The 24,965-nt window shown below is 40.6% G+C and overlaps 1 protein-coding gene across 5 annotated transcripts in view; it reads right to left on the reverse strand.

Moving 5' to 3' along the window:
• Positions 1 to 24,965, reverse strand: part of HHAT (hedgehog acyltransferase) — a 317,033-nt gene that overhangs the window by 56,651 nt on the left and 235,417 nt on the right. For all 5 annotated transcript variants that reach the window (XM_055319514.1, XM_055319515.1, XM_055319513.1 and 2 more), the window contains one exon: positions 19,627 to 19,828. In XM_055319514.1, the coding sequence (XP_055175489.1) occupies positions 19,627 to 19,828 (202 nt within the window). The remainder of the gene's footprint in view (positions 1 to 19,626; positions 19,829 to 24,965) is intronic.

The following is a 24,965-nucleotide window of genomic DNA, read 5'->3' on the forward strand; positions in this document are numbered from 1 at the left end:
CATTCAGGAGGACTTGAACTCCTGTCCCATCTTATAGCAACCCGCCAGGACACTGCTCCCCCTGCTTCTTTAGCCAGGGCATTTTGGTCATTTACATTTAGAAGTTTTATGAATAACCCCTCTCTTTCTCATGCTCCTCCCACCATGGTTAGTTCTGTCCTTCAATCTGCATCACCTAAGACCCATGCATACTCTGCGTGTGCTCAGCAATTATTTGACACCTGTGTCTCTCTCTCCTTATGCTAAAGAAGTTACAGAATGTCCTAACTTCTTAAGTTCCATTCCATCCTGTATCCATGCCAAATGAACAGGTGAAGATGCTCAAAAGCATCAGCTCCTTCCTTCTTGTAAGCATACAAAAGCTTCACAATATATTTGGTCAATGAAGTTAAATTTTCCAATCTCTATTCTTGAGATCTAAGCAATGCACGCTCCTGAAAGAGAATCAAAAGTTGTAGTGATAAAGACAAGGCCAGTTTTGTTTATTTATTTTTTTTAAATTTTTTTATTTATTTATGATAGTCACAGAGAGAGAGAGAGAGAGAGAGGCAGAGACATAGGCAGATGAAGAAGCAGGCTCCATGCAGCGGGAGCCCGACGTGGGATTCGATCCCGGGTCTCCAGGATCGTGCCCTGGGCCAAAGGCAGGCGCTAAACCGCTGCGCCACCCAAGGATCCCCCAGTTTTGTTTAAACACACAAGTCGCCTGCTTCAAAATTTAGATATCCCGCTTAATTAAAAACAGTGGAGGCTACAATTAAGCATCCAAATCCACACAGCATATGAAGGAATATCAGAGGACTTTCAAATAACTAAGCAAATAACTAATTGGCTCTTGGTATAATCAGAGAACTCAAGTGATATTTGAGGAGCCAGGGTCCTGCTAAAAGTTCTGGAATGGCTAATAGTCTCACTCTGCGTTCTTGTTCTTCTACTGATAAGCCCTCATTTCTAGTCCTCATGTCTCTGCTCTGGATTTTGCAGAAGCTTCTTTCTTAACTGGCATGTGATATTCTGGCCTTGTCCCCTCTGGCTCATCAAGCACACTAATATGTCCCTCCACTACACAAAATATTTTGGTGATTCTTCATTGCTTGCAGACTAAAATCCAAAGAAGGCCCTTGACAATCAGACGTCATTTTACTTTCCAGGCTTAACTCCTACTACTCTACGAACGGCACAGTTCTATTCACTGTTCTTCCAACATGGCACATACTTTTACATCTCTGTGCCTTTGCAAAAGCTGTTTTCTCTACTGAGAATGTGTCCTCCTGATTCTTTCCTCAAGCTCTAGCTCCATGTCAGCTCAGGAGACCAACAGCTTTGGACCAGCCCAAATGGTGCTCAGATTCTGGTCCCACTTTTGAATTGTGCTGCCCAGGGTAAGCTCAGACTTCTCATCACAATTCATATTTGACTAATATAGGCTACTCTAACCCTGACAGAGTCAGTCACTCATTTTCTGTGTTTCTATAACCCACGATCTAGACAGTATCAATCTATATGTTCTAAGATATCCAATTTTTGGTGCAAAAAAAAATCACTATGTGAGGAGCTTAACCTATATTGCTAAGTAGGAAAAATTCTTCCCATTTTACAAAGGAGGAACCAAAGAGCAGAGACATTAGGTAACTGGTCCTAGGCACCCACTGGTAAGTATAATAGTAAATATAGTGCAGGGATTCACACATTCCTCTAGCTTAATGTCTTCATGCTCTCTGCTACGTAACACAAATTCATGTCTGCGTAGCAGTGGGTGTCCCCGTCTCTAGAATGAAATCTTCAAGATATTTGTCTCTTCAGTGCCAGATACAAAGTAGGTCTTCAAGAAATGTTTCTTTTTTCTTCAAATATTTCAAAAACTAGTACTTCATGCATGTACTCCTTTAGTAATGGTTGATAGAAATTGACCAAGTGTCAATTTCAGGAGCTCAATATTTTCAAGAACAAGATGGCTTAAAATGACACTAGAATTTAAAAAAATAATTAGAATTCACCATTACAGTAGAGATTTAACATATACCCCCAGAAAACTACACCTGAAAGATCAAAAGTAAGAATATAATATAGCTGAATAAAAGTTAATAGGCGTAGCATCCAAATTGAAAACTCATCTCTGATTACAAATGAAATGATGCTATATGTAGAAAGCACCAAAGATTCTACAAAAATAAACCCAAAAAGCTATTACAACTAATGAAAAGTTCAGCGCAGTTTCAAGATAAAAAATCAACATGCAAAAGTCATTTGCACTTCTATACACTAACAGTGAACAATCTGAAAAGCAGATTAGGAAAGCAATTCCATTTACAATAGCATCAAAAATAATAAAATACTTAGGAATATATTTAACTAAGGTGGGAAAAGACATACTGAAAACTACAAAACATTGTTTAAAGAAGAACAGAAAGCCATATGCATAGACTGGAATACTTAATATTACTAAGATGATAATACCATCCAAAGCTATCTACAGATTCAATGCAATCCCTATTAAAATCTCAATGACTTTTTTCAAAAACAGAAAAACTTATCTTAAAATTATTATGGAATCTTAAGGGAACCTAAATGGGCAAAACAGTCTTAGAACAGGAGAGGCTATCAAGACAGTAACAGAAGAGGCTCCTACACTACCCTCCTCCCATGGCTATGCTGGATGTATAGCTATCCATGGAGTGATTTACACTGAGAGAAATCCAGAAACTAGCTGAGCAATTCTGACACATCAGGCAGATGAGAAAATACCCATATCTTAAAGAGGTGGGCAAGGCTGAGACACACTCTTGCATAAACCCCAACCCCAGCATAGCATCATACAATTGGGAGATAATCCCCAACTCGCAGGTCGAACCCCACATCTAGCACCCCAAATTTTAAGACCCCCACCACAGGAGCAGGCAGTTAGCACTGAAAACAAAAGGTTCTTGTGTTCACCAGACCTGTAAGATTAGCAGACAAAGCAGCAGCTTTTAAGGGACACATGAGCACTTTTTACAGCTTTCCCCCCAGAGCTCACTATTGTGGGGGCAAGCAAAACTCTCAGTCTTTGTCTGAAAGAAGTCTATCTGCATACTTGCTGTCTGAGGGGTGCCTAGGTGGTTCCATCTGTGGAGCACCAGACTCTTGATTTTGGCTAAGGTCATGATCTCAGGGCTATGAGATCAATCCCATGTCCAGCTTCGTGCTCAGCAGGGATTCTGCTTGATATCCTCTCTCCCTCTCCCTCTGCCCATCCCCTTGCTCCTGCATACTCTCTCTCACTCTCTCTCTAAAATAAATCTTTTAAAAAAATGCTTCCTGAGAATCAGGCTTCTAATTTGGTACACACCTGAAGGATGACTGTGACCCTTCTAGGACACTGGGAGCTAATGGGACCTCCCCTACCTTTTCCCTCCAGCTCACTCTAAGTTGTATCTCCCTAGAAGGAGCTTGTAATCACACCTGCATGCCAGCTTTTGCAGTTTTGCCCAAGGAACAGGTCCCCCAGTGGCCTGGATCTGAGAACCAATGAGGCTTCTATTCACAAGTCCCACAGGATTGTGATAAACAAAGAAGCAATTCCTAAGGGGGCACAGGAGCACTCTACTGAGACCATAAAACAAGTCCTGGCACAGAGTGAGCAGGCAAAAATTCCCATCTCCCAGTTTTTCCCAGGAACATACTCTCCCAGCTGCTGTTTGAAGGTCTGGATTCTAATTATACTGCATCAAGGTGCTGTAAGCCTCCCCTAGAGGATACTAATAGGTCTTAGCTTCAACTAAGGGGGCCACTGAGAACAAAGAAGGTAACTTGAACTTGGGCAATTACAGGGGTTTGAGATAAAATTAGAAGCTCAGGCCAGGCTGACTGATATGGTTCATCTTCTACACAAGACCACTCTGGCAAGAATGGGAGACATGACATTTTTATATAATACAAAAAAAAAATTACAGGGAGTCAAAAAATATGATGAAACAGAGGAATATGTTCCAAACAAACAAGAAGATAAATTTCCATAAACAGATCTTAATGAAATAGAGATAAGTGATTTTTACCTAATTGACAGTTTAAAGTAATAGTCATTAAGATGCTCACCAAAGCCAGGAGAGTAATGTATGAACAAAGTGAGAATTTCAACAAAGAGATAGAAAGTACAAAACAGAAATCACAGAACTTAAGAATACAATAACTGGGGGCACCTGGGTGGCTCAGCCAGTTAAGCAGCCACCTTTGGCTCAGGTCATGATCCCTGGGGTCCTGGGATCGAGCCCCATGTTGGGTCTCCCACTCAATAGGGAGTCTACTCTCCCTCTGCCCCTCCTCACCACCATGTGCTCTCTCTCTCTTCTCTCTCTCAAATAAATAAATAAAATCATTAAAAAAATATAATAGTGAACTGAAAATTTAATAGAGGAATTCATATACAGACTAGATCAAGTGGAATAAATAATCAGCAAAGTCAAAGACAGGTCAGTGGAATTTATCAGATCAGAGGAGAAAATGAAAAAAGAATGAAAAGAGTAAAGATAAGGAAGTAAGGAGTTAAGGGACTTATGGATACCATCAAGCAGCCAATATACATATTACAGGGGTCTCAGAAGAAAAAGAGACTGAAAGGGGGAAAAAGCTTAGTAAAAAGAATAATGGCCCAAAACTTCCCTAACCTGGAGAAAGAAACAGACATCTAGATCTAGGAAGCCTAAAAAGTACCAAGTAAAAAATCTGAAGAGACCCGCAAAAAGTCAGATTAGAATTAAATTGCCAAAAATTGGAGACAAGGAGAGAATCTTAAAAGCAGCATAAGAAGAACAATTTGTTACATACAAGAGAGTCCCCATAGGACTATCACAAATTTTTCAGCAGGAACTTTACAAGCCAGAAGGGAGTGGCACAATGTATTTAAAATGCTTAAAGAAAAACATAGCCAATCAAGAATACTCCACCTGGTAGAGCTGTCCCTCAGAATGAAGGAATGATAATCAGTTTTCCAAACAAAACCTAAAGGAGTTCATCACCACTAAACCAGCCTTATAAGAAATGCTAAAGGGATTTTTTTTAGCAAAAACAAAAGGATACTAATAGTAATAAGTAAACATATAAAAGTCACTGGAAAAGGCAAGTATATAAATTCAGAATATTCTAATGTTGTAATGGCAGTGATAAACAATGTATAAATCTAATATAAAGATTCAAAAAAAGTATACTAAAAATAACTATAACTACAAAAATTTGTTAATGGATACACAATGTAAAAGATGTAAATTGTAACACCAAAAACATAAAACAGGGGGATGTAAAAATGTTGAGCGTTTGCATACAATGGAAGTTCTCAGTCTATAAAATAGATTAAAATAAATTGTTAAAATAGATTGTTACAAGATGTTTTATGTAAGCATCATGGTAACCAGAAAGCAAAAACCTAAAGTAAATACATGAAAGATAAAGGAATCAAAGCATACCACTACAGAAAATTATCATATCTCAAAGAGAGAAACAGAGGAATAAAAAACAACCAGAAACAATTAACAAAATAGAAACAGTAAGTCCATCTTTATCAATAATTACTCTAAATGTTCTATGGGATTGTGGAATGACTATCTTGTACACCTGAAAATAATATTACACTGGATGTTAACTGAAATTTAAATAAAAACTTTAAAAAATGTAAATGGACTAAATTTTCCAATCGAAAGACACAGGTATTTGTATACCAGTGTTCACTCCAATATTATTCAGAATAGGCAAAGGTGGAAACCAAATGTCTTTCAATGGATGAATGGATAAACAAAATGAAATATACATAGAATGGAATAATATTCAGCCTTTAAAAGGCAAAAAATATGATGGATACTACAACATGGATGAATCATGAAGAACAATATGCTAAGTGAAACAAATCAGAAGGGAAAAAAATTACATGACTCCACTGACTTATGGTACCTAGAATTGTCAAATTCATAGAGAAAGAAAGTAAAATAATGGTTCCTGGGAGCCAAGGGAAGAAGTATTACCTTGAAGTTATTATTTAATATATATAGTGTTTCTATTTGGGATGATTAAAATATTCTGGAGATTGATGGTGGTAATGGCTGCACAACATTATGAATAAATTTAATGTCTCTGAATTGTCTCTGAACATTCAAAAATAGTTAAAACAGTAAATTTTATGTCATGTATAATTTATCACAATGAAAGAATTATTAGACATATACACAGAATAATGAAAACATGTAATTTTCATACACAAGTGGACCATAATCAAATTGAATACAAACTAAGCCAGGAAAGGAAGGGAGATATATCTTAAGAAGTTGCCATGAAGTCTCTGCTCACCGACAACGAAATAAAATAAATCAGCAACAACAAAAATTTGTAAAACTTAACACACCAGTAAAATTTTAAAAATTTCATTGATTTAAACCAAAAATGTTTATTGAAGGAACAATAAAATGAACAAATGCTGGCAAGTATGATCAATTAAGAAAACAAGGCCAAATTAACAAGAGATAATAATAACATATAGGAGATTTAAAACTTTTTGGAGATTACATAGCAATCTATTTGATAATGTACCTGAAAAACAAAGTATCTAGAAAATATAAATTACCCAAAATTCACCTGAAAAAGCATAACCATACCACTGAAACACTGGTCAAAACTCTATGCTCAAAGAAAAATTGCCCAGACGATCTTAATGAGCAAGTTCTACCAGATGGTGAAGGAACACACAATTTCCATGGACACTGTTTCAGAGGATATAAAACCATGGGAAACTTCCACTGATTTCATGATGTTAGTATAACCCTGACACTAAAGTCATAAAAAGCCAACACAAGGGAAGAAAACCATAACTTAATCTTTCTTCTTCTACACATTGCCTTAAAAATTCTAAATTAAATCCCTGTAAATTGACTATAGGAGTGATTAAAAGAATTCTCTCAATCAAGTAAGACTCACCCCAGGAATGGGAGGAGGATCTAACATTAAAAATATTAGAAATTCATGTAAATCATGAGGTTAATTAATTACAGAAGAATAATCTTACGATCACTCAATAGATGTCAATAAACCATCACGTAAAATTGCACGCTTATTCATTAAAAAAAAAACAACAACTAGTAAAGGTAAGAGTAAGCTTCTTTAAGTTGGTAAAGAATATATGTCAAAATCTAGAGTTAGTATTCCCACTAGCCTCAAGAAAAAAGATATTTTCACCTCTATTACTCAAAACCATACTGAAATACCCAGTAAATACAAGACAATTAAATGCAGCAAGGGTTAAATTTGTTGGCAAGGACAAAATTGTCAGTATTTGTAGATGATATGACCATCAATCTAGAAAATTCATAAGAAACAAATGACAAATTACTAGAGCCAACAAAAGATTTAAACAAGATAAATGCAAAATGATCAACCCAAAACAAAAATCAGGATCTTTCTATTTTTTTTAATAAATTAATTTTTATTGGTGTTCAATTTACCAACATACAGAATAACACCCAGTGCTCATCCCGTCAAGTGTTCCCCTCAGTGCCCGTCGCCCATTCACCCCCACCCCCCGCCCTCCTCCCCTTCCACCACCCTAGTTTGTTTCCCAGAGTTAGGAGTCTTCATGTTCTGTCTCCCTTTCTGATATTTCCCACGCATTTCTTCTCCCTTCCCTTATATTCCCTTTCACTATTATTCATATTCCCCAAATCAGTATCTTTCCTATACAAAAACAATAATCAAAAAAAAAGTGTCCAAAACTTCTAAGGAGAAATGATAAATCATTGTGTAATAACATAAGGGAAGACTTGAATAACTATTCATGACTGGAAAGACAGCATCACAGACATATTAACTCTACCCAAATTAAGCTGCAATTTAATGCAAATCTAACAAATTCCAATATAAATACCAAAGGGAGTTTTGAGGAACTTCACCAATTCTAAGACTCATATGGAAGAGTCACTATACAAAAATAGCTAATGTAATTTGGAAAAAGAACCAAAAGGGGCATGGAACTCTCCATATCAGGAATCAAGTCATACTATAGAGCTCTAGTATTTAAAATAGGAAGAATCAAGTTGATTGATAGAACAGAATAGAGCCTAAAAATGAACTCCTGTATATTTGCATATTTACTATATATTAAAGATGATCTTTCAAATCAGTAGGGAAAATATGGACCACTGAATAAAACAGTTTGAAGGTATAAAAACCATTCTTAGTTGCAGGCCATACAAAAAAAGGCAGTAGACCAAATTTGGCCCATGGGCCATAGTTTGCCAACTCCTGTTCTATTCTATTCTTGGTATCTGTCCTAAAGAAATACTTACACATATGTACAAGGAAGCATAAATAGACATCTCCACAGCAGCTGCATTTCCAAAAGAAAAAAAATTAGAAGCAACCTAAAATTTCAACAGAAGAATGGCCAAATACATTATATATCCATACCACGTCCAATTATGCAGATCTACATACACTAATATAGAAACATCTTCAAAACATACCATGAGGCAGAAAAAAGCACAATTTTTAGAATATTTACATATTTATTATAACACACACACAGTAGTAAAGGTATGCATGGAAGGCTAATAAGTTATGCTCATGGAAGAAAAGAGAACAAGGTGTGTTTGTTGGGGTTGGAGAGGGATGACTGCCTTAAAGGAGTCCAGTCTTCTTGTTTTTTTTTAAGAACATATTATCATGAATGACTTCATAAATTAAAAAATAAAAAAAGGAAATCTAGGGATTTTTCCACTTAATGACCTTAGACCCTGGCTATATCCCCTAAGTAAGGAGTCAAGGCATATGGGTGGGAAGATAGAAGCTAGATGACCATCACACCCAGTGTTCATGGCACTGGGAGCCTCCTTATCTAAGTAGTACTGAGGTCCCTTGAGACTATTAAATAAGCCTAAAATGTGACAGTGGCCTCAGCTACATCCTGGTCAAACACAAAACCAAGAGCTTAGGGCAAGGCCTGTTTCTAAGCAAACCTGATATTTAAACATTTAAAAGTGACATGGGGCACCTGCCTGGCTCAGTCAGTTAAGCATCTGCCTTCGGCTCAGGTCATGATCCCAGGGTCCTGGGATCCAGCACCAAGCCAGCCTCCTTGTTCAGCTGGAGGTTGGCTTCTCCCTCTCCTCCTGCCCCTCCCTTCCCCTGCTCGTGCTCTCATGCACTCTCTCTCTTGTTCTCTCTCTCTCACTCTCTCTCAAATAAACAATAAAGAAATAAAATGAAATCTTTAAAACTGACGAACAGGTAAAGCATTCCAAAATGATTTGGCCAACAGCAAAGAAAACTGTTCTTGACATCCAGTTAAACACAGTAGATTAGCTATCTCTGCTCTCTTCAAAACCCCATTAAAAAGCGAGTAAACATTTGAAAAGGTATAAATCCACAGGCAAGGAATGGAATAGAAGTGAAAAGCAAGTGAGTAAAAGCAATCCATTTTTGTCAAATAGAAAGCAGATGAAGGAATTAGCAGCACGGAGACACTTGGATAGTAGATATCAAAGAGAGGAGAGTCATTCATTCACCAGATCCCCAGAAGGCCTAGCCATTAGAGGCACCATATACCACAGATGGCAACAGTAAACCATGGAGAAAGAAACCAGGAGGGTCAATTAAAAATCTAGGAAATGAGGGTGGGGGAGGGGGTAACTGGATGATGGGCATTTAAGGAGGGCATGTGACATAATGAGCACTGGGTATAAGAAAAAAAATTTTTTTAAATCTGGGTAATGGTCATACAGACCCTGGGGTTTCCCCTTTTTCTGTCCCCCATCCCTCCATGATAAATAAAGGTGACAACAGGGTTTTTTTAAATCAATAAACTGCATTAGAGTGATTCTAAACTTGGGGACAGCAGGTACAGTGGCATTTCATAATACCAGAGATGTTTTCATTAACTTTTTGGAGAGAAAAACAGATTACATACAAAGAATCAAAAATCAAAATGGCATTTCTCAAGAGTAAAACAAAAAACTAGAAGGCAAATTAGAGCTGCAAACTTTTCAGGAGGAATTACCTTTCAACCTTAAAATTCAATGCTCAGATAAGCAATCAAATGTAAGGGTAGAATAAAGACAGTTTGGGAAACACAAGGTCTGTACCGCATTTCTAAAGGGAAATGATCCAGATGGGACAGGAGGATGGAAGGGTTTCAGGAGAGGTCCTCCAGGAAAAGAAGAGATAGACATACTACGAAACACATCTGACTACATGGAAAACACTCTTGAGGGATTTTTCAATTTTACTGGGGAGTTTGGAAAGAAGAGGTGATAGTAAACTATGAGTCAAAGAGAAAGAGGCAAGGTGATTCTTAATCTGAGGTGGAGAAACAGTTGACTGAAAAGGAAATTCAATTATAGTATATTTACTGGCTTGGCAGTGAGCCACACTTAACATAGTGGTAATAAGGTAAACATCAAGTGTTGATTTAAGCCGAAAATAGAGATGCTATTATATTAGAACAAGAAGTCGGGAGTGGGTCTCAGATGCGAACCTCAGGGAGGAGGCAGTTAATATTTATGATTCATAAGTGAGGAAATAAGAGAATATACTTTAGAAAGGCAGAGGCAGGTGTCAGAAACAACTAAGAGAATTAAAAGCTGTTGCTGAGGAGAAGGACGTATGTGCACGAGGAATGGAGACCAAAGATTCATTTATCTCAAGGAAGCTTTGCAGTAAGATCTGACTTCTGACCCATGAACACATATTTCTTAAAGTTTCTGGGTTTCCATTCTTTCCCACTGAAAAGCAGGGATGATGATAGTACTTACCTACAAAGCTACTATTGAAACCACATGACATAATTGGGTAGTGCTTTTGTGAGCATCCCCACTTCACTTGGACCAATTTTTCCATAGACAGGATAGAGGAGTGAAGCCACAACTGAAACACAAGCTGTCCAAGAACTCAGAGCTGGAATGTCAGTCTAATGTCAAATGGTTTTGCCGTAGCTTACTTGTCTTGAATTGTAACTCTGTTATTCCCGAAGAAACCCATTTTTGCTGGTTAAAAAAAAAAATCTAATGCCAAATGTACACAAGCAGCAAGAAGAGCAGAAGTGAATGAATAAGTGCATAAGGCTTATCAAAGCAGACGTCTCTTATCTAACAAGGAAGCTTAGAATAAATTATGTATAACTCCTTTCTAATTGAACTAACCATGTGTTTCTGCACAAACCACACACCCTCATCTGTAAAAATGGAGACAAGGAACACCTGCCCTGCATGGTTGTTGTGATGCTTAAATAAAATAACAAATGTGAAAGATCCTGGTGCAGGATCTGGTGCAGTTTCCTCCCTGGCAAAGAGTGGCAGCTACCACAGCCCCATGTGAATCTAGTCCTTCCATTTCTAACACGAATCAAGCGTTTACTGTCAGCTAAGCAAAGCCTCCTGAGGATGGATCCATCCTGTTCCCTTTTCTCTCAAGAACTTTTAATTAGAAAACAACACATATTTGCTGTAGAAAAGGCTAAAATTATAAATGAGTAAACCCAAGAAAATAGTATCGCAAATCAGTAAAAAAGCTAATAACCATCATTAGCATTTTAGTGTGTAACCTTCTATGCACTTCTCTGTGTCTGAACATATCTTCAAATAAAAATAAATTTTTGTTATGTCTATTATTCTTTATTCCTTTCCATCTTTCTTCACAGCGAAATTATTTCAAAACCATTACTTTCCATGGTGGCATAGTCAGCTTGATAGATGTCCTGCACTTTTATCATACTCTTTCCTGCCACCCCTTCAGGGGATAGACAGTGGCCATTCCAGCACTTACTCTAGCCTCCCGGGAGTGGACTATAGGGTTGAGACCAGAGGAAAAATCAAAAGCTCCCTTAAACTGTGTGTTTCAATACATCCTGGCAATCACAAGTACATTGATACCAACTCAGCTCATCTCAAATGAGGCCAGCAGCTGCTCCATAGGCTTTTTAAAGCAGTGTTTATTTCTAGGCCTTGGGAGGAATGTGAGATATTTTGAAAGTCCTGAACATCTCTGACTTCTCAGAGCTTTAAAAAATGAACACACACAAACATATATATACACATATGTATGTATATATCACATATACATATATACATATATACATATATACATATATATACCATGCACAGTTACAGCATATGTACATAATATTCATTGTACACAATACATAAATATACATTGTAAATAAATACATATTGTAAAAATATGTTGCTCTAAGTATGCACATATTATTTTGGGGAAAGGGGGGCTAATTTCATCTTTCTATTGATAGATACCAATTCTATTGATAATAGGAACACTGGAAACTCAAGCTCTGCTACCCTCAGTAGTGGGTTTTCTGGGAGGAAGAGAGAGCCAGATTTGGAAAGACACATGCAAAGCTTCAGCACGGACACAGTAAGATTTTGCTGTTTCCTAAGCTCATCTACAGAGAGCTGCCGGGCTCTAGGCTGTGAGTGGAGTAGCCACCACTCATCTGTTCTATAGAAGTGGGAATCGAGGACCCTCGAGGAATAAATCTAATCCCACAAGCCACCTGAAAAAGCCCGTTTCAACCACTGACATTCAAGTGATCGATCTCATCTTTGGCTTCACATCCCTTCCCGAGGTTACAATTCCCAAGGTGGAGACACTGCGCTGTGCACTTGACAGGAAGAAAGATCGGGAGGGCCGTGACAGCAGTGATGATGAGAGGGCAGCTCTCTCCTTGCTTGAGCCTGACAGGGGCGAGGAAGGCCACAGAAGTCCAAGAGCAGGCCAGACCGCGGGGTGGGGGTGAGGGGAAGCTCACCAGGCCATGAATAACTGGAAACTGGCTCTAAGTCAAAGCCTTCTCTCTCCCAGACAGCAGACTCACTAATGGCAAGTTTAAAAGAACCTGTGAAAATGCTGAACGTATTTGACTAAAAGATGGAATTATTTGCCACATTCCACCTAGAAGACCAGAGGGGTTAAGGCTTAGGTTCAGATTCCCACAGAGAAGAAAATGTGTAAGCAGTGAATTGCACAGTGTGCTTCCTGCATTGTTAATGATCCTTCGGAGTGGGAGACAGTGGAGGGGGCACCAACAGGTCGTCATCCACCAAGGAACACACTGTTCACAACAACATGCATTGCTTTTTCCAGACGGAGAGACTCGGGTGAGTGCTAACAAGCTGGCACAACAGGCTAATTTGATGTGTGGGATTAATACGTTAATTTAATGCTCTCCTGTTTGGTTAAATGGTTTGCATTTCTATATTTCTAAGTTTGGCATTCAAATCCCTTTTATGGGAAACCATTTGGCTTCTCTAGCTTCCTTTCCTCCATTCTCCTGAATGAAAACCCCTCGCTTATCATGTCTGCCTCCTCACCTCCATGGCAACCCTATTCCTGACTTCAGGCTGTATGTGTTCTATTCTCCCAACCTGGAATGCCTGTCTTCTCTCTACTGACCTATCCAAGCCCCACTCTTCATTCTTCAGAGTCCTACTCAAGCCCAGCTCTTTAAATAAACCATTCCTAAAAACTTAGCTCACACTCACCACCACCCCTCATGAACATCGGCTGCCTCCGTCAACTCATTCTGGTCTCTCTGTACATAATGCCTTACACTGGTCCTCAATTGATATGCACATGTCTTGCATCTCCAGCTGAGCCATGGTCTCCCCTATGGCACAGGGAAGATGCCTCACGGCTCCTTCCTCCTACTGTTAGCACCCCGGCCTGGAGACATAACCATTCTTTAACCTCACCTTACCTTATCCATGGCATTACCACCATTGACCACTCCCTCCATGAAATACCCTTTTTCTTGGTTTCTGTGAAATCACTGTCTAGATTTTCCTCCTCCTTTTGGCCCCTTCTCTTCCACCCAACTTTTAAATGTTGGTGTTCCTCAGAATCAGTCCTGGGCCGCCACCTTTTCTTCTCTTTCTACACTCTCTCTGGAAAGTCTCAAACACATCCAGGGCTCCAAAATACCTACATGCTCCCACATATCTATCTCTACCCTGGACCTTTCTTCTAAGCAATGCCTAGGAGGGTTAGGCCAATCAGTATTCATGAAGTTTATGAAGAAAAAGACTGGTTTTTAAAAATACAGATCACTTAACTATTCATAGAGAAAAAACTCTCATTCCATGCTTTTATTGCCTCTTTATTCCAAAGCAGATACCACAAAGATGATTATCCTGAGAAGCTACACAAAATACCTTGCTCTTGGAGGGAACTGACTAATAATAGCCTCTACCATTATACAATGATAGACTAGTACACTACAGGCACTGAAACAATGAGAGAGAGAGAGAGAGAGAAGAAAGGGAGGGAGGGAAGGGAAGGGAAAGGGAATTAGGAGGGAGGAAAAGGAATTAGGAGGGAGGAAGGGAAAAGGAATTAGGAGGGAAGGGAAAAGGAATCAGGAGGGAATTAGGAGGGAGGGACCATGTCTTTCACTCAGAGTTCCCCAGGGCTCTGCAATGTGTCTCCCACATAGGGTACTGAAAATGTTTTTTCCCTAAGTGAGCAAATTAAGAAATGAAGAACCAGACTGATTCTGCCTAAATAGCCAATTCTAGGAAGGCTTCCAGTCTTGAGAAAATGGCTTAGCTAAAATAAGTACTTGATCTCCATTTGTTGAATCAAGCCAAGCAGTAGAGAAATAGATCATGAGTCATTGTCAAACAGAACTACTCTTCTTAGACTAGTTTGCTTTGTAATCCTTCAGTGAGTTAGCTGGGGCTGGAGTCACAGACCTCAAGTGAAAGCTTTTCTTATCAGGCCAACTGACATGCATATCCCACTAATTGGTGGGTTAGGATTCCAGAGAACTAAATAAGCATTGGTTGGATCATGTCGATAATTCGATAACAATTGACTGATCAATTTTAAATTGACTGATCTCTCAAACTCATGGGATTTTTGTACCTATGTCTTCAAAGTCAAACTGACCAATATAGCAGATAAACTGAATGGATGTCGCCACAGAGCCATGGTCTTTGCACTCTTTCTGACACACCAAGAGCCTCAGATCCCTCCCAGAACCATTGGACTGACCCTCTCTGATTGTCATTGGAGGCACCTTTCCTCAATAAGTCTATAAATAGAAATTTTACTGCTTCAGAAATGATATAAATCAGCTCAACAGGATACTTTCAGGGGCAAAGAGAGGAGACAAGGGCTGGGGGAGGAGGACATACTGAAATTATTCAATGAAAAGAACGTCAGAGGTTGGGGTGGGTGAACTGCTTGGGATGTCGATTCTCCTTTTGTAGCAATAACTGACAAGCAGCCTGAAGGTATCTTCCTTCAAAGGAGAGAACACATAGAGAATTGGCAAGAAGTAATGTCATTCTACTGATGCTTCAAAATGTTTCCATTTATTAAAAGATTTCAATGCTGAACACAAATTCTAGCCCCCCAAGAGAGTGCCCATAGAGAGAAAAAGCGTGTTGCTTCAGAAGTCACTCCTCTTTCCTCTTTGCCCACCTGGCTTGGGAACTTCATGAAAGTACCTTTTGTCAGCTTCCTACAGCTCTGCCCCAGTGAGCCACAAGGAATAATCCCCGCCCCTCCTCATAAAGCAGCAGGGTACCAGACAGGCTAATTCCTCCCCATCCCTTTCTTTCCTATGTATGTTTTGTTCACTGAGCATTAAAATAGCATTTTGCCATCACTAGATCAATTACTATCTATGTTGCTATGGGGGAAAAATTGATCTCCCTGTGTAATGCTCAATAAGCCTCAGCCTTAGGAAGTTCTTCCAATAGTCAATCTATAGTCTTCATGCAGCTATATGAGCCGACTTCCTCTTATACTGCCCTCAGTGAAGTCAGAAAATCTTCATTCATTCATTTAACAAGTATTTACTGCCCGCTGACTCTGTGCCAGGCATTGTGATACATGCCAAGGAAACATCTCTGACTTCATGAGGCTTACAGCTCAGTGAAAGAGATAAGGATTAAGCAAGTTATTGCATAAAACTATTTCACTGCAACTATGGTAAGTACAACAGAAGAGATCACCTACAAGGTGCCCAAGAGGAGTTATTCATCAGGACCTGACTGACTTGGGGGGGGGTGGGGCAGCAGGGTCAACACGAGACACACAAACAAGGTGTCACTCAAACGGCCATCTGAAGGATGAACAGAGGTGGAGGGAGAAGAGAGAGAGCATCCTAGGAGATGGGCGAGCCTGTGTGTGTGTTGGGGGGGGGGGTTCGGAGGCTAGAGGGGCCAAGCGTGCAAATGAAGAGAAGGAAAAACAGAGTGGGAAGTGTGTGTGTGGGGGGGAGGTGGGAGCATAGAGGATAGGGAGACGTTTCAAGACCAGGCAGAGAGCCTCATGGGTCCTCTTAAATATTGTGGGCTTAGTCCTAAAATAATGGGATACCACTGAGGATTTTAAGAAGGATAACAATATGGTTAGGTTTTTATTGAGAAACATCACTCAGCCCTATGAGGATAATGAATCGAAGAAGGCAAACATGGAGGCAGGGAGACTAGTTAGAAACTATTTGGTAGCCCAGGCAAGAAATAAGAAGAGTTAGATTAGGATGAGTTAGCAGAAATGGAAACAATTTTTTAAAAATTAAGAACTACCTAGGAAATAAAATATAGACCATACAGGTAGAACTGAGGAGGAGAGAGTACAAAGGGAAACTTGATGGTTTTGGCCTTGAGTAGATAGGGGATGACTTTTCTAGAAATAGAGAATGCTAGAGGAAATCAGGAGCGAGGTGGAATTATTCAGGGAGGGGTACATGAGCTCAGTCTGAGATATCCGTGACATACACAAGAGGAACAGTTCAGTAGCCATTGGATATACGAGGTACCTCATTATTAATGAACATCACTTAAAATTATAGTCACACTCTACATTCTTTTAATTTTTTTCTAGATGGAGGTATGTTCTAGAATTGCACTGCTCAAAATGGAAGCCCCTGGCCACATGGCAACTGCTTAGATTCAAATTAATTAAAACTACATAAATTTAAAAAGTTTCTTGGTGACACTAGCCACATTTCAAGGGCTCAGTGTGGTTTGTGACTCCTGTATTGGTCATTTCCATTCCTGCAGAAGGTTCGATTAGACAGCCCTGCCTAGAACATCAGGAGGCCTCCTACAACACTTGGCTCTGATTAATCTTCTGATGAATGTTCAACTGCCATTCTATCAACACTGAGACATCCTAGTGTACTTTGTGCTTGAGACAAAGCTTTGAGGATGAAGATGAAAAAGATACAGGAAAAGATATGATCATCCTCAGGTATCTTCCAATCTATCTTTAAAAAAAAAAAAAACAGATGAAGGATGAAAGCCATGGAGAGAGTGTATGAGCAGCCAGTGGGTAAACTCATATTGTAAGGATACTATCAGATCAATTGTGGAAATTAACGTCAGAGGAATTTAGGTACTAAGGAGGCACTAAGTCTTCATTTGGATTTTGACAAAAGAATGGGGACTGGATTCATGAAAAGAGGGGGAAGGAGAGTAACCAAGGTGGGGAAACAGTTTATTCAAAAGGTCCCACAAATCTGGAATGCCAGTCCTATTTTTCTGAAGGAAACCAGGATCTATGCTGAACTGTGTAAGAAACAGAGTAATTGGGTGGGGTGGGGGGGTAGTCTCTGGGTGGACAAGTGGAAGAACAACCAAAGAATCAACCCAACTGCGCCCTGACTTAACACTGTGGCTAACTCAGACACTGAGCTAACCACTGGGGATAGAAATAGCAATGGGATCCTGATCTCATACTTAAGGAGCTCTTCATCTACACAGCCATAACCAACGCCCAAGCTGTCAGGATGGAAGGTGATATAACAGGTTTTACAAAATATGTTCTTGCTCAGTAAATATGCCTACTACATACCACATTCATAATATACACAAGGCATACATCTTACCAAAAACTGCATACTCAAAAATTACCACACACTTAGGTGTCTGACTTGTGGATGGGAGCTCAAATGAGGTAAACATGTGAGGGGCCTAGCATGAGCTGTGAAAAAGCAGAGTAGACATTCAAGCGCTTCATCCTGTAAGTGTCTTCATTTTTAACCAAAATTAACAAGCCATAGGCTGCTACACAACACGGTTTGGGTTACTCCTTTAACATTTTGGACTTTTAAAATTCATCAATAACATAAGCCATGGCTCACAATCTAGAGAGCGGTGTGTAGCATTAAGTTCAAGGTTAATTTTAGACCCTTCGTGAAGGAGCAGGGAGATGTGTTACAGGGCCTTAGCCTACGCTGGAAAGAATTCTCTGGCTTTCACAGATCATAATTGGGTTTCAGTGTGAAAGACTTTCAGATTTGAAGACAGAGATTGAAACCTCGATGATACCACCTTTTATGGTTTTTCTTTGGATTCCAACACCATGACTTTCATTGAAATTCCATTCTCTATTAGGACTCACTGACATTTCTTTCCTGCTGATTGCTGGGTACTACTACTGAATAAAATATTTATCTTTAAACATACATGAGCATATTTAAATTCCTTTAGATGTGTTATTTTTCTATGTGCTTTGTGTCAGTTTTTATTGAAATAACTGTCCACTTTTGCTATAACTATATAAGAAAAAACCCAAACGTATTCTATTTGGTGGTGTTGGGTTTCTGAAACATATTTGCGTTAGTTCCATATACTGGGGGAGTTTAGGCACATTAATCACTGCTCAGATTTCTTGTGTTTTATTGCCTGCCATGAACACTGATGACAGAATATTTCTTTTTAGCCACTTTTTTCAGGGTTATCAGAATACTGCTGCATATTCAGAACTGATGATTTCCTACAAGATTCTAATACACTGTATATCACTTTTTCTATGTTAAACATCTGTGTAAAATATGTGTGTAAAGTGCCTCATTTTCCAAATCATTTTCCTGTGGAATTGGAATGTATCTTAAGCACTTAGCTGTTTTTTATGCAATAGTAACAATCCCTATAAAATTAGCCAATATTAAAAATACAGTAGTGCTGACTACTCAGTATTGGCAAGGGCATCCCCATGCGCTTGTTGGTAGGAATGTAAATTTGCACACCTTGTCTGCACGGCAGTTAAGGAAGAGTTAAGCAGTAGGCCCGCAAAAAAAGGTGAGAAAAGCCTTTAAGTTAGCAATTTTACATACGAGAATTCATCCTGGTTATGATACTCATCTCAATTTTGATTGACAACTGCAAAAAATTTGAATGACATGATTGCCAATAGCAGAAGATTAATGAAATAAACGATGGCATGGCCACATAATAGAATTCTACGTAGCATTAAAAAGGGTTGTTAGAAATGGGTTTGGTGACATAGAAAGGCAGTGCCGATATAATTATATCTCTGGAATAATAGCATTTGTTTTAAATGTTATACATGTGTGCATAAAGAAAAAAAAGTTAGAATAGTTGTGAGTCATGGCTTTTGTTGAAGAGGTATTTTTCTTTTCCTCTTGGGTGAATCTTCTTAGTTTTGTATGATAGGCATGCGTTGCTTTTAGAGTTAAAACACTTATGTGGGAAAAAAAAAAACCTGCTACCTCTGGGCACATGCTCTTTGAATCAATCTGGCAGGAATGGCCCATATTGAGGGTGAAATCTGATGACCACTTTCCTTCCCAAACCTAACCCACCTAGCTCAGCTGTCCCCCACCAAAGGAGCAAGGACCCTGCTCACCACGCTGTCCTGGATGCACGGGGTTCGCACAAGCCTCTGGACTACATTCTCCACGGTGACTCCCAGCCAGTTGAGTGCTGCCCAGCACCAGAGGTAGTCATAGCCACCATGCCAGAAGCTCACAAATGCAAACGTCACAGCGGTGGAAAACAGTGTCCCCAGCAGGCCATGCTGGGACCCGCCTACCGGAATGTACACATACCTAGAGAAAGAAGAAGCTATTAGGAGCCATGCAGTGGGCTGTCCCTTCACTACCACCTGCTCCTGCCCTTGATCCTCCTGTCACACATTGCGAGTGACCACGTGAAGATCCTTCCCTAACTCCAGGAGGCCAAAGAGCACTCCTTGAATTCTCCAACACACGAGGAACCAGCAGAAACACAAGCCTCGGTTCTGAGGGGCTTTGGGTCACAGGAGCACACAAAGGCTCCACAGCTCTCATTACCAGAGCAAAATAACACTTATGCGAGGCAGGGTGAGGAGTCATGAATTTACAGTTGCTAAAAGGGGTGTTCCCAACCCTGGAAACCCAAGCACAGAACGGCAATTAAGCTTCCAGTTACGTGGGGACACCAACCTTCAAGACAGGTATGCATTTTACAGCTCAAACTATTATGTTTATGGTAAGCCCAATACTTGAGCACAATCAAGCTCCTAAATAACAGGAGCTGGGTGCAGAACAGGGTTGCCAAGACCCGTTGCTCCAGCAGCTTTCCAGGCAAGGTGCCCAGAAGGAGTAGTGACTTCACAAGTGAAGAGTTCTGGGTTCACAGGTCAACCAGATTATTAACCAAAATGCACAGCGTCCCGGGGGCATGCTCTCCACTGCTGAAGCAGCCATCTGACTACATATAAGTGGGACCATCTTCTTCAATGGGTATTTCCCAGCTGGGGTTGGACAAAATTCACACCTTGGCCCGGTAGAATCTGGAGAGGTAGGAGCATATCCTCCTGGCAGCAGCCTTTTAAAAAACTCCATAGGCCGCTGGTCTATGGTGAGTGCTTTTTTGTCCAACCTTTTTCCAGGAAGGAAAAATGTAATCATCATTTCCTGGATACGCAGTGTGTTCCAGGCACAGCACTACACACTTTACACACATTGCTTGGTTTGATTCTTTGAAGCACCATATGGTTTACACCTGCTGTTCCAGCGTGCCAACCAGTTTACAATCTGTCCTGTTTATATATTATCTTACTATTTTGTAGGGAATGTTATTTTGAGAACCATTTTTGAATAGACTAATTTTACAGACAAGTCAAAAATAAAAATGAAAACCACTCCTCAGTCAATAAATATTTTTTAAAAAAACTATAGGATAGGTATTTTTAAATATCCTCCTTCACTCTCAAATGTGCCCCAGTTTAGGTAAAATTATATGATCAGCTTAAACAGGCCCATTTTGTAGGTGAGAAAACCGAGGCTGGGGAGTGAACTTGAGCAAGGCACATGACCAGGAAGGGGAAGAGCCTCGATGCACACCTGCAACTGTGGCACCGAAGTTAATGCTTTCCACTACACCTACATCTTACACTCCCATCTAAAACAAACCAGAAAGCACGTGGGGAGGTAGCCATTTCAGAAATAGGTGAAGCAAATCAAATGCCTTCTCTTGTGCAAGAACAAGACCATCTTGACAACTAAATTAGCAAAAATGTATCAAGCACTCACTACAGATTACCGGATTCTCCATCTGCTGTCAAGCATTTACTGCGGCCTCCGGGGCAGGCCTGGCATTATGGGAAACACAGAGACATAAAAACATTGTTCCTGCCAAAAAGGACAGGTATAGCTGTTTGTGAAACAATAGTGGGATCCCTGGGTGGCGCAGCGGTTTGGCGCCTGCCTTTGGCCCAGGGCGCGATCCTGGAGACCCGGGATCGAATCCCACGTCGGGCTCCCGGTGCATGGAGCCTGCTTCTCCCTCTGCCTGTGTCTCTGCCTCTCTCTCTCTGTATGACTATCGTAACTAAAAAACAAAACAAAACAAAACAAAAACAAAACAAAACAAAAAAAAAAAAAAACAATTGCAAATGTGTCCTGGCATTAAGCTCGATGACATGGTACAAAGTAGACGAGGAGAGTGTAAGAGTCTGGAGGAGAAGGAAATGAGGGGAGGCAAGCGGACCCTAGCTGGGCAAGCCCAAGAGGATTCATTCTGCTGGGAAAGGGGGAGGAGGTCTGCTGCTGCATCCTGGACCTAGAAGCTCCTGGACCAGGAGCCAGAAAAGCCTGACAACCCCAGGCACAGTAGTTTTCGTTGATGTTCTGCTGCCCCCTAGAGGCGGCTTGGTTATTGGTGCAGAACGCTCAGCAGAAGCAAAAACTGGGCCCCAATTCTCTACAGCCTCCCACCTGCGTGGAGGGAGCTGCTGCCCCACCACGGCACTCCACGAGGCTGCACTTCACTTCGTACAATGGTGTGTGTAAGAAGGTCGCATGCAGATGCAGATATAGATAGATACAAATACAGATGCATATATATGTAAATATGTAGGGGGGTAGAGGGAGAGAGGGAAACAGGTGTTCAAATTCAGAAGTAGGAGGAATGGCTACTGTTGACAGAAACTGTGCAGATAATTTTATAAAACCAGGTAACATTAATACCAACACTCTTCTCACCCAACATAACTATTTCATGTTGACCTTTTGATTGCATCTCACTATGTGAAGGTGAGCTGCGCTCTGTATGTCAGGAAACCCAGCGTAGAATAAAAGCCTCTCACCATCCACACCAATGGTCCTTCATACTGGATTCAACTCAAAGGACACGTTCTTACGCTTCTGACAAGGCAGTGTCTAGCCCCATAATTACATGCACGGCTATTTTAGGGACTCTTGGCAATAGTGGGCTTTGTAACTTTGCCTTCCAAATGACAGCCGACACAAATCTGAGAATTCCTTTTATTCCTGAAATTCAGATACATCAGGTCTCCAAGGACATGAGGCTGCTTATTTTAAGCCTGAAGAGGGTATGGCTTCCGGACTGGGAGATAAAAAAAAATCCCTTCTTGACTCCTAACTTCTGGAAGGCAGGGGGTGCATCAAAAAGGAGAGTAAACAAGTTATTTTCTTTTACAAATCCTACCAGTCTTGTGTCAGCTCCATGATTAATAAAAACAGAAATATGTCTCCCTTTTAGAAAAGCAGTAGTATGACCCCACTTCCCGAGATCCACAGCACAGTGAAATTGATTTCCCAAAGGAAGAAAGCTTTCAGTATCACCTTCTCAGCAAAGTAAAAAATAAAAAGATTTTTCTTGTCAGTGACTGTGAGCTTGAGTCTGCACAGGGCCTGGCCCTGCCAGGCAGCCTCATGTGGTCACTGCTTGCAGAGAATGCTGCTTGAAGGAGTTAGCATCCACCCGCAGCCGCCTTCTTAATTTAAAACCATCTCACGGAATCAGCACAACATAGCAAACCCCCACCTCAGGAGGAGGAACTTCTATAAAATGGAGATGTTATTAATAACGTCTGCCCTTTACTGAGTGTCCGTGAGCCAGATGCTTTATGTACACTACTTCTAATCATTACAACAACCTAGCAAGGAACTAATGACTAGGCCTGGTATACATGCAGGAGAGGTGAAATCTGAACCTAGAATGTTCTGGTTTCAGAACTCCAAGACCTATGACTTATTATGCCTTTTTTTGGCGGGGGGGGGGGGGTAAAAGAAGCATTTCTTGGTGATATGTTCCTCTTATTTAACCAAATCTTCAAAGGTGCCTCCACAAAAACATTCACCAGCATTTTATTAACTGAAGCAATGTCCTTTGTAGGGAAGGAATCTTGCTGGGGAGAAAGATGCTTAGTATTTACAAAGGAGCTTGGGCCAAGGAGCACTGGGCCAGAACCCCAGAGGTGTAAGTACAAATTTTAAACAGACTAATGAGTTTCCTTCTGTCCCACAAGCAGATAATATGTGCTATCCTGACCAGGCTGGCATCCTGCAGATGTCTGACTACAAAAGAAGTGGGGTGTAAGAAGTCAATGGTTGGCGGGGGTTGGGGAGCTGTTGCTGAGTAGGTGTATGTGAAAGGAGAAGAAGATGTGTATCTCTCTCAGATCCACCGTGAAATAGCATCCTACAGATGGGGGAGGGATGCGGAGAATCCATGTGGTAAAGACATTCATCCTAAAACCACAACACTCCCTTTTCGCAGGACCTACACAACAGCTCCCCAGCTTGGCATGTTACCTTCAAACTCTTTGCTGAGGCCTAATCCCAGACCCCCTAGGGGTAAGAGGATGAGGGACCTGGGATAACGAATGCCTTGGTGTTACTCATCCGTGGAATGAGGCGAGGTGGGATTGCAGGGTCCCAGTCTTCCATTACCTATTGCTTGGCAGGGCTGGGGCAGGCAGTGGCTCACATCCTTTCCAGCTCTGCCATATTTTTCCATCTTTACTTCCCACTGGTTCTCTTGGCAAATCATGAAATCCTGAACAAATGGGGCTTTCGCACCTCCATGCCTTTGGTCCTACCATGTTCACACCCTCCAGCCTCTCTACTTTTCCAACTCCTATTCAGCCTAAAAATTTAGCTGATTTTCTATCTCCTTGCAGAAGTCTCTTTTGAATATTCCCTCTTTCGATTTAACCCAGAGCACCTACTGTTTGTACCCCTGACTGAACGGTTACTCATCAAAAGATGTCTTCTCTATTACATTGTCATTTCGACTAAGTTGTCAGCATCTTTCTGGAAGTGCTAGACGTGTGATGTGTGTGCACACATGTACATATGTTATTACATAGTTCCTATTCAACAGTATCTATGCACCTAGCAACATAATTTTCATAGCCTCCAACAGCTTTTAAACCTGTGATAAATTGTTACCATGCCACAGACCCATTATGAGTAATTAGGAACTAAAGGGGGATTGTAGGGTCCTGCCCCAGTTACTGGGAGAAACTTCAGAGGACACCCGTTCCTAAAGAATACAGACACTTGAAGGACCTTTGTCATCCCCCTTCCCCTATCAGAATCAAAACCATGTGCCTCCAAACCACTAGACCTGTCTTAACTTCAGGAGACTTCACAGATGACAAGTACTAACTTGTAAAGACTAGACCCTTTAGTAGTGGGGAAGGGTAAGACTTCTGGTTGTGTTACCTTGTTGGTGAGGTGACCTCACCTTGGCTTCACCTGGGCTCTAAGAGGGGCTCCTGCTTAGAGACTTTTGCAGAGCTGGCCAGGCTCTCCCTAAACTCAGCTCCAGGGCAATAATCCCTGACCTGACCCTGGCCTGACCTTGGCCCATATTTGTGTTTTCTCTCCCACAGCCCAATCTAGGTAGTGGACAAGGACCTCGTGTTTAGCTCTCACAAAGGAAGCTACAGAT

The sequence above is a fragment of the Nyctereutes procyonoides genome, unplaced genomic scaffold (assembly GCF_905146905.1).
Source record: "Nyctereutes procyonoides isolate TBG_1078 unplaced genomic scaffold, NYPRO_anot_genome, whole genome shotgun sequence".
Taxonomy (NCBI): domain Eukaryota; kingdom Metazoa; phylum Chordata; class Mammalia; order Carnivora; family Canidae; genus Nyctereutes; species Nyctereutes procyonoides.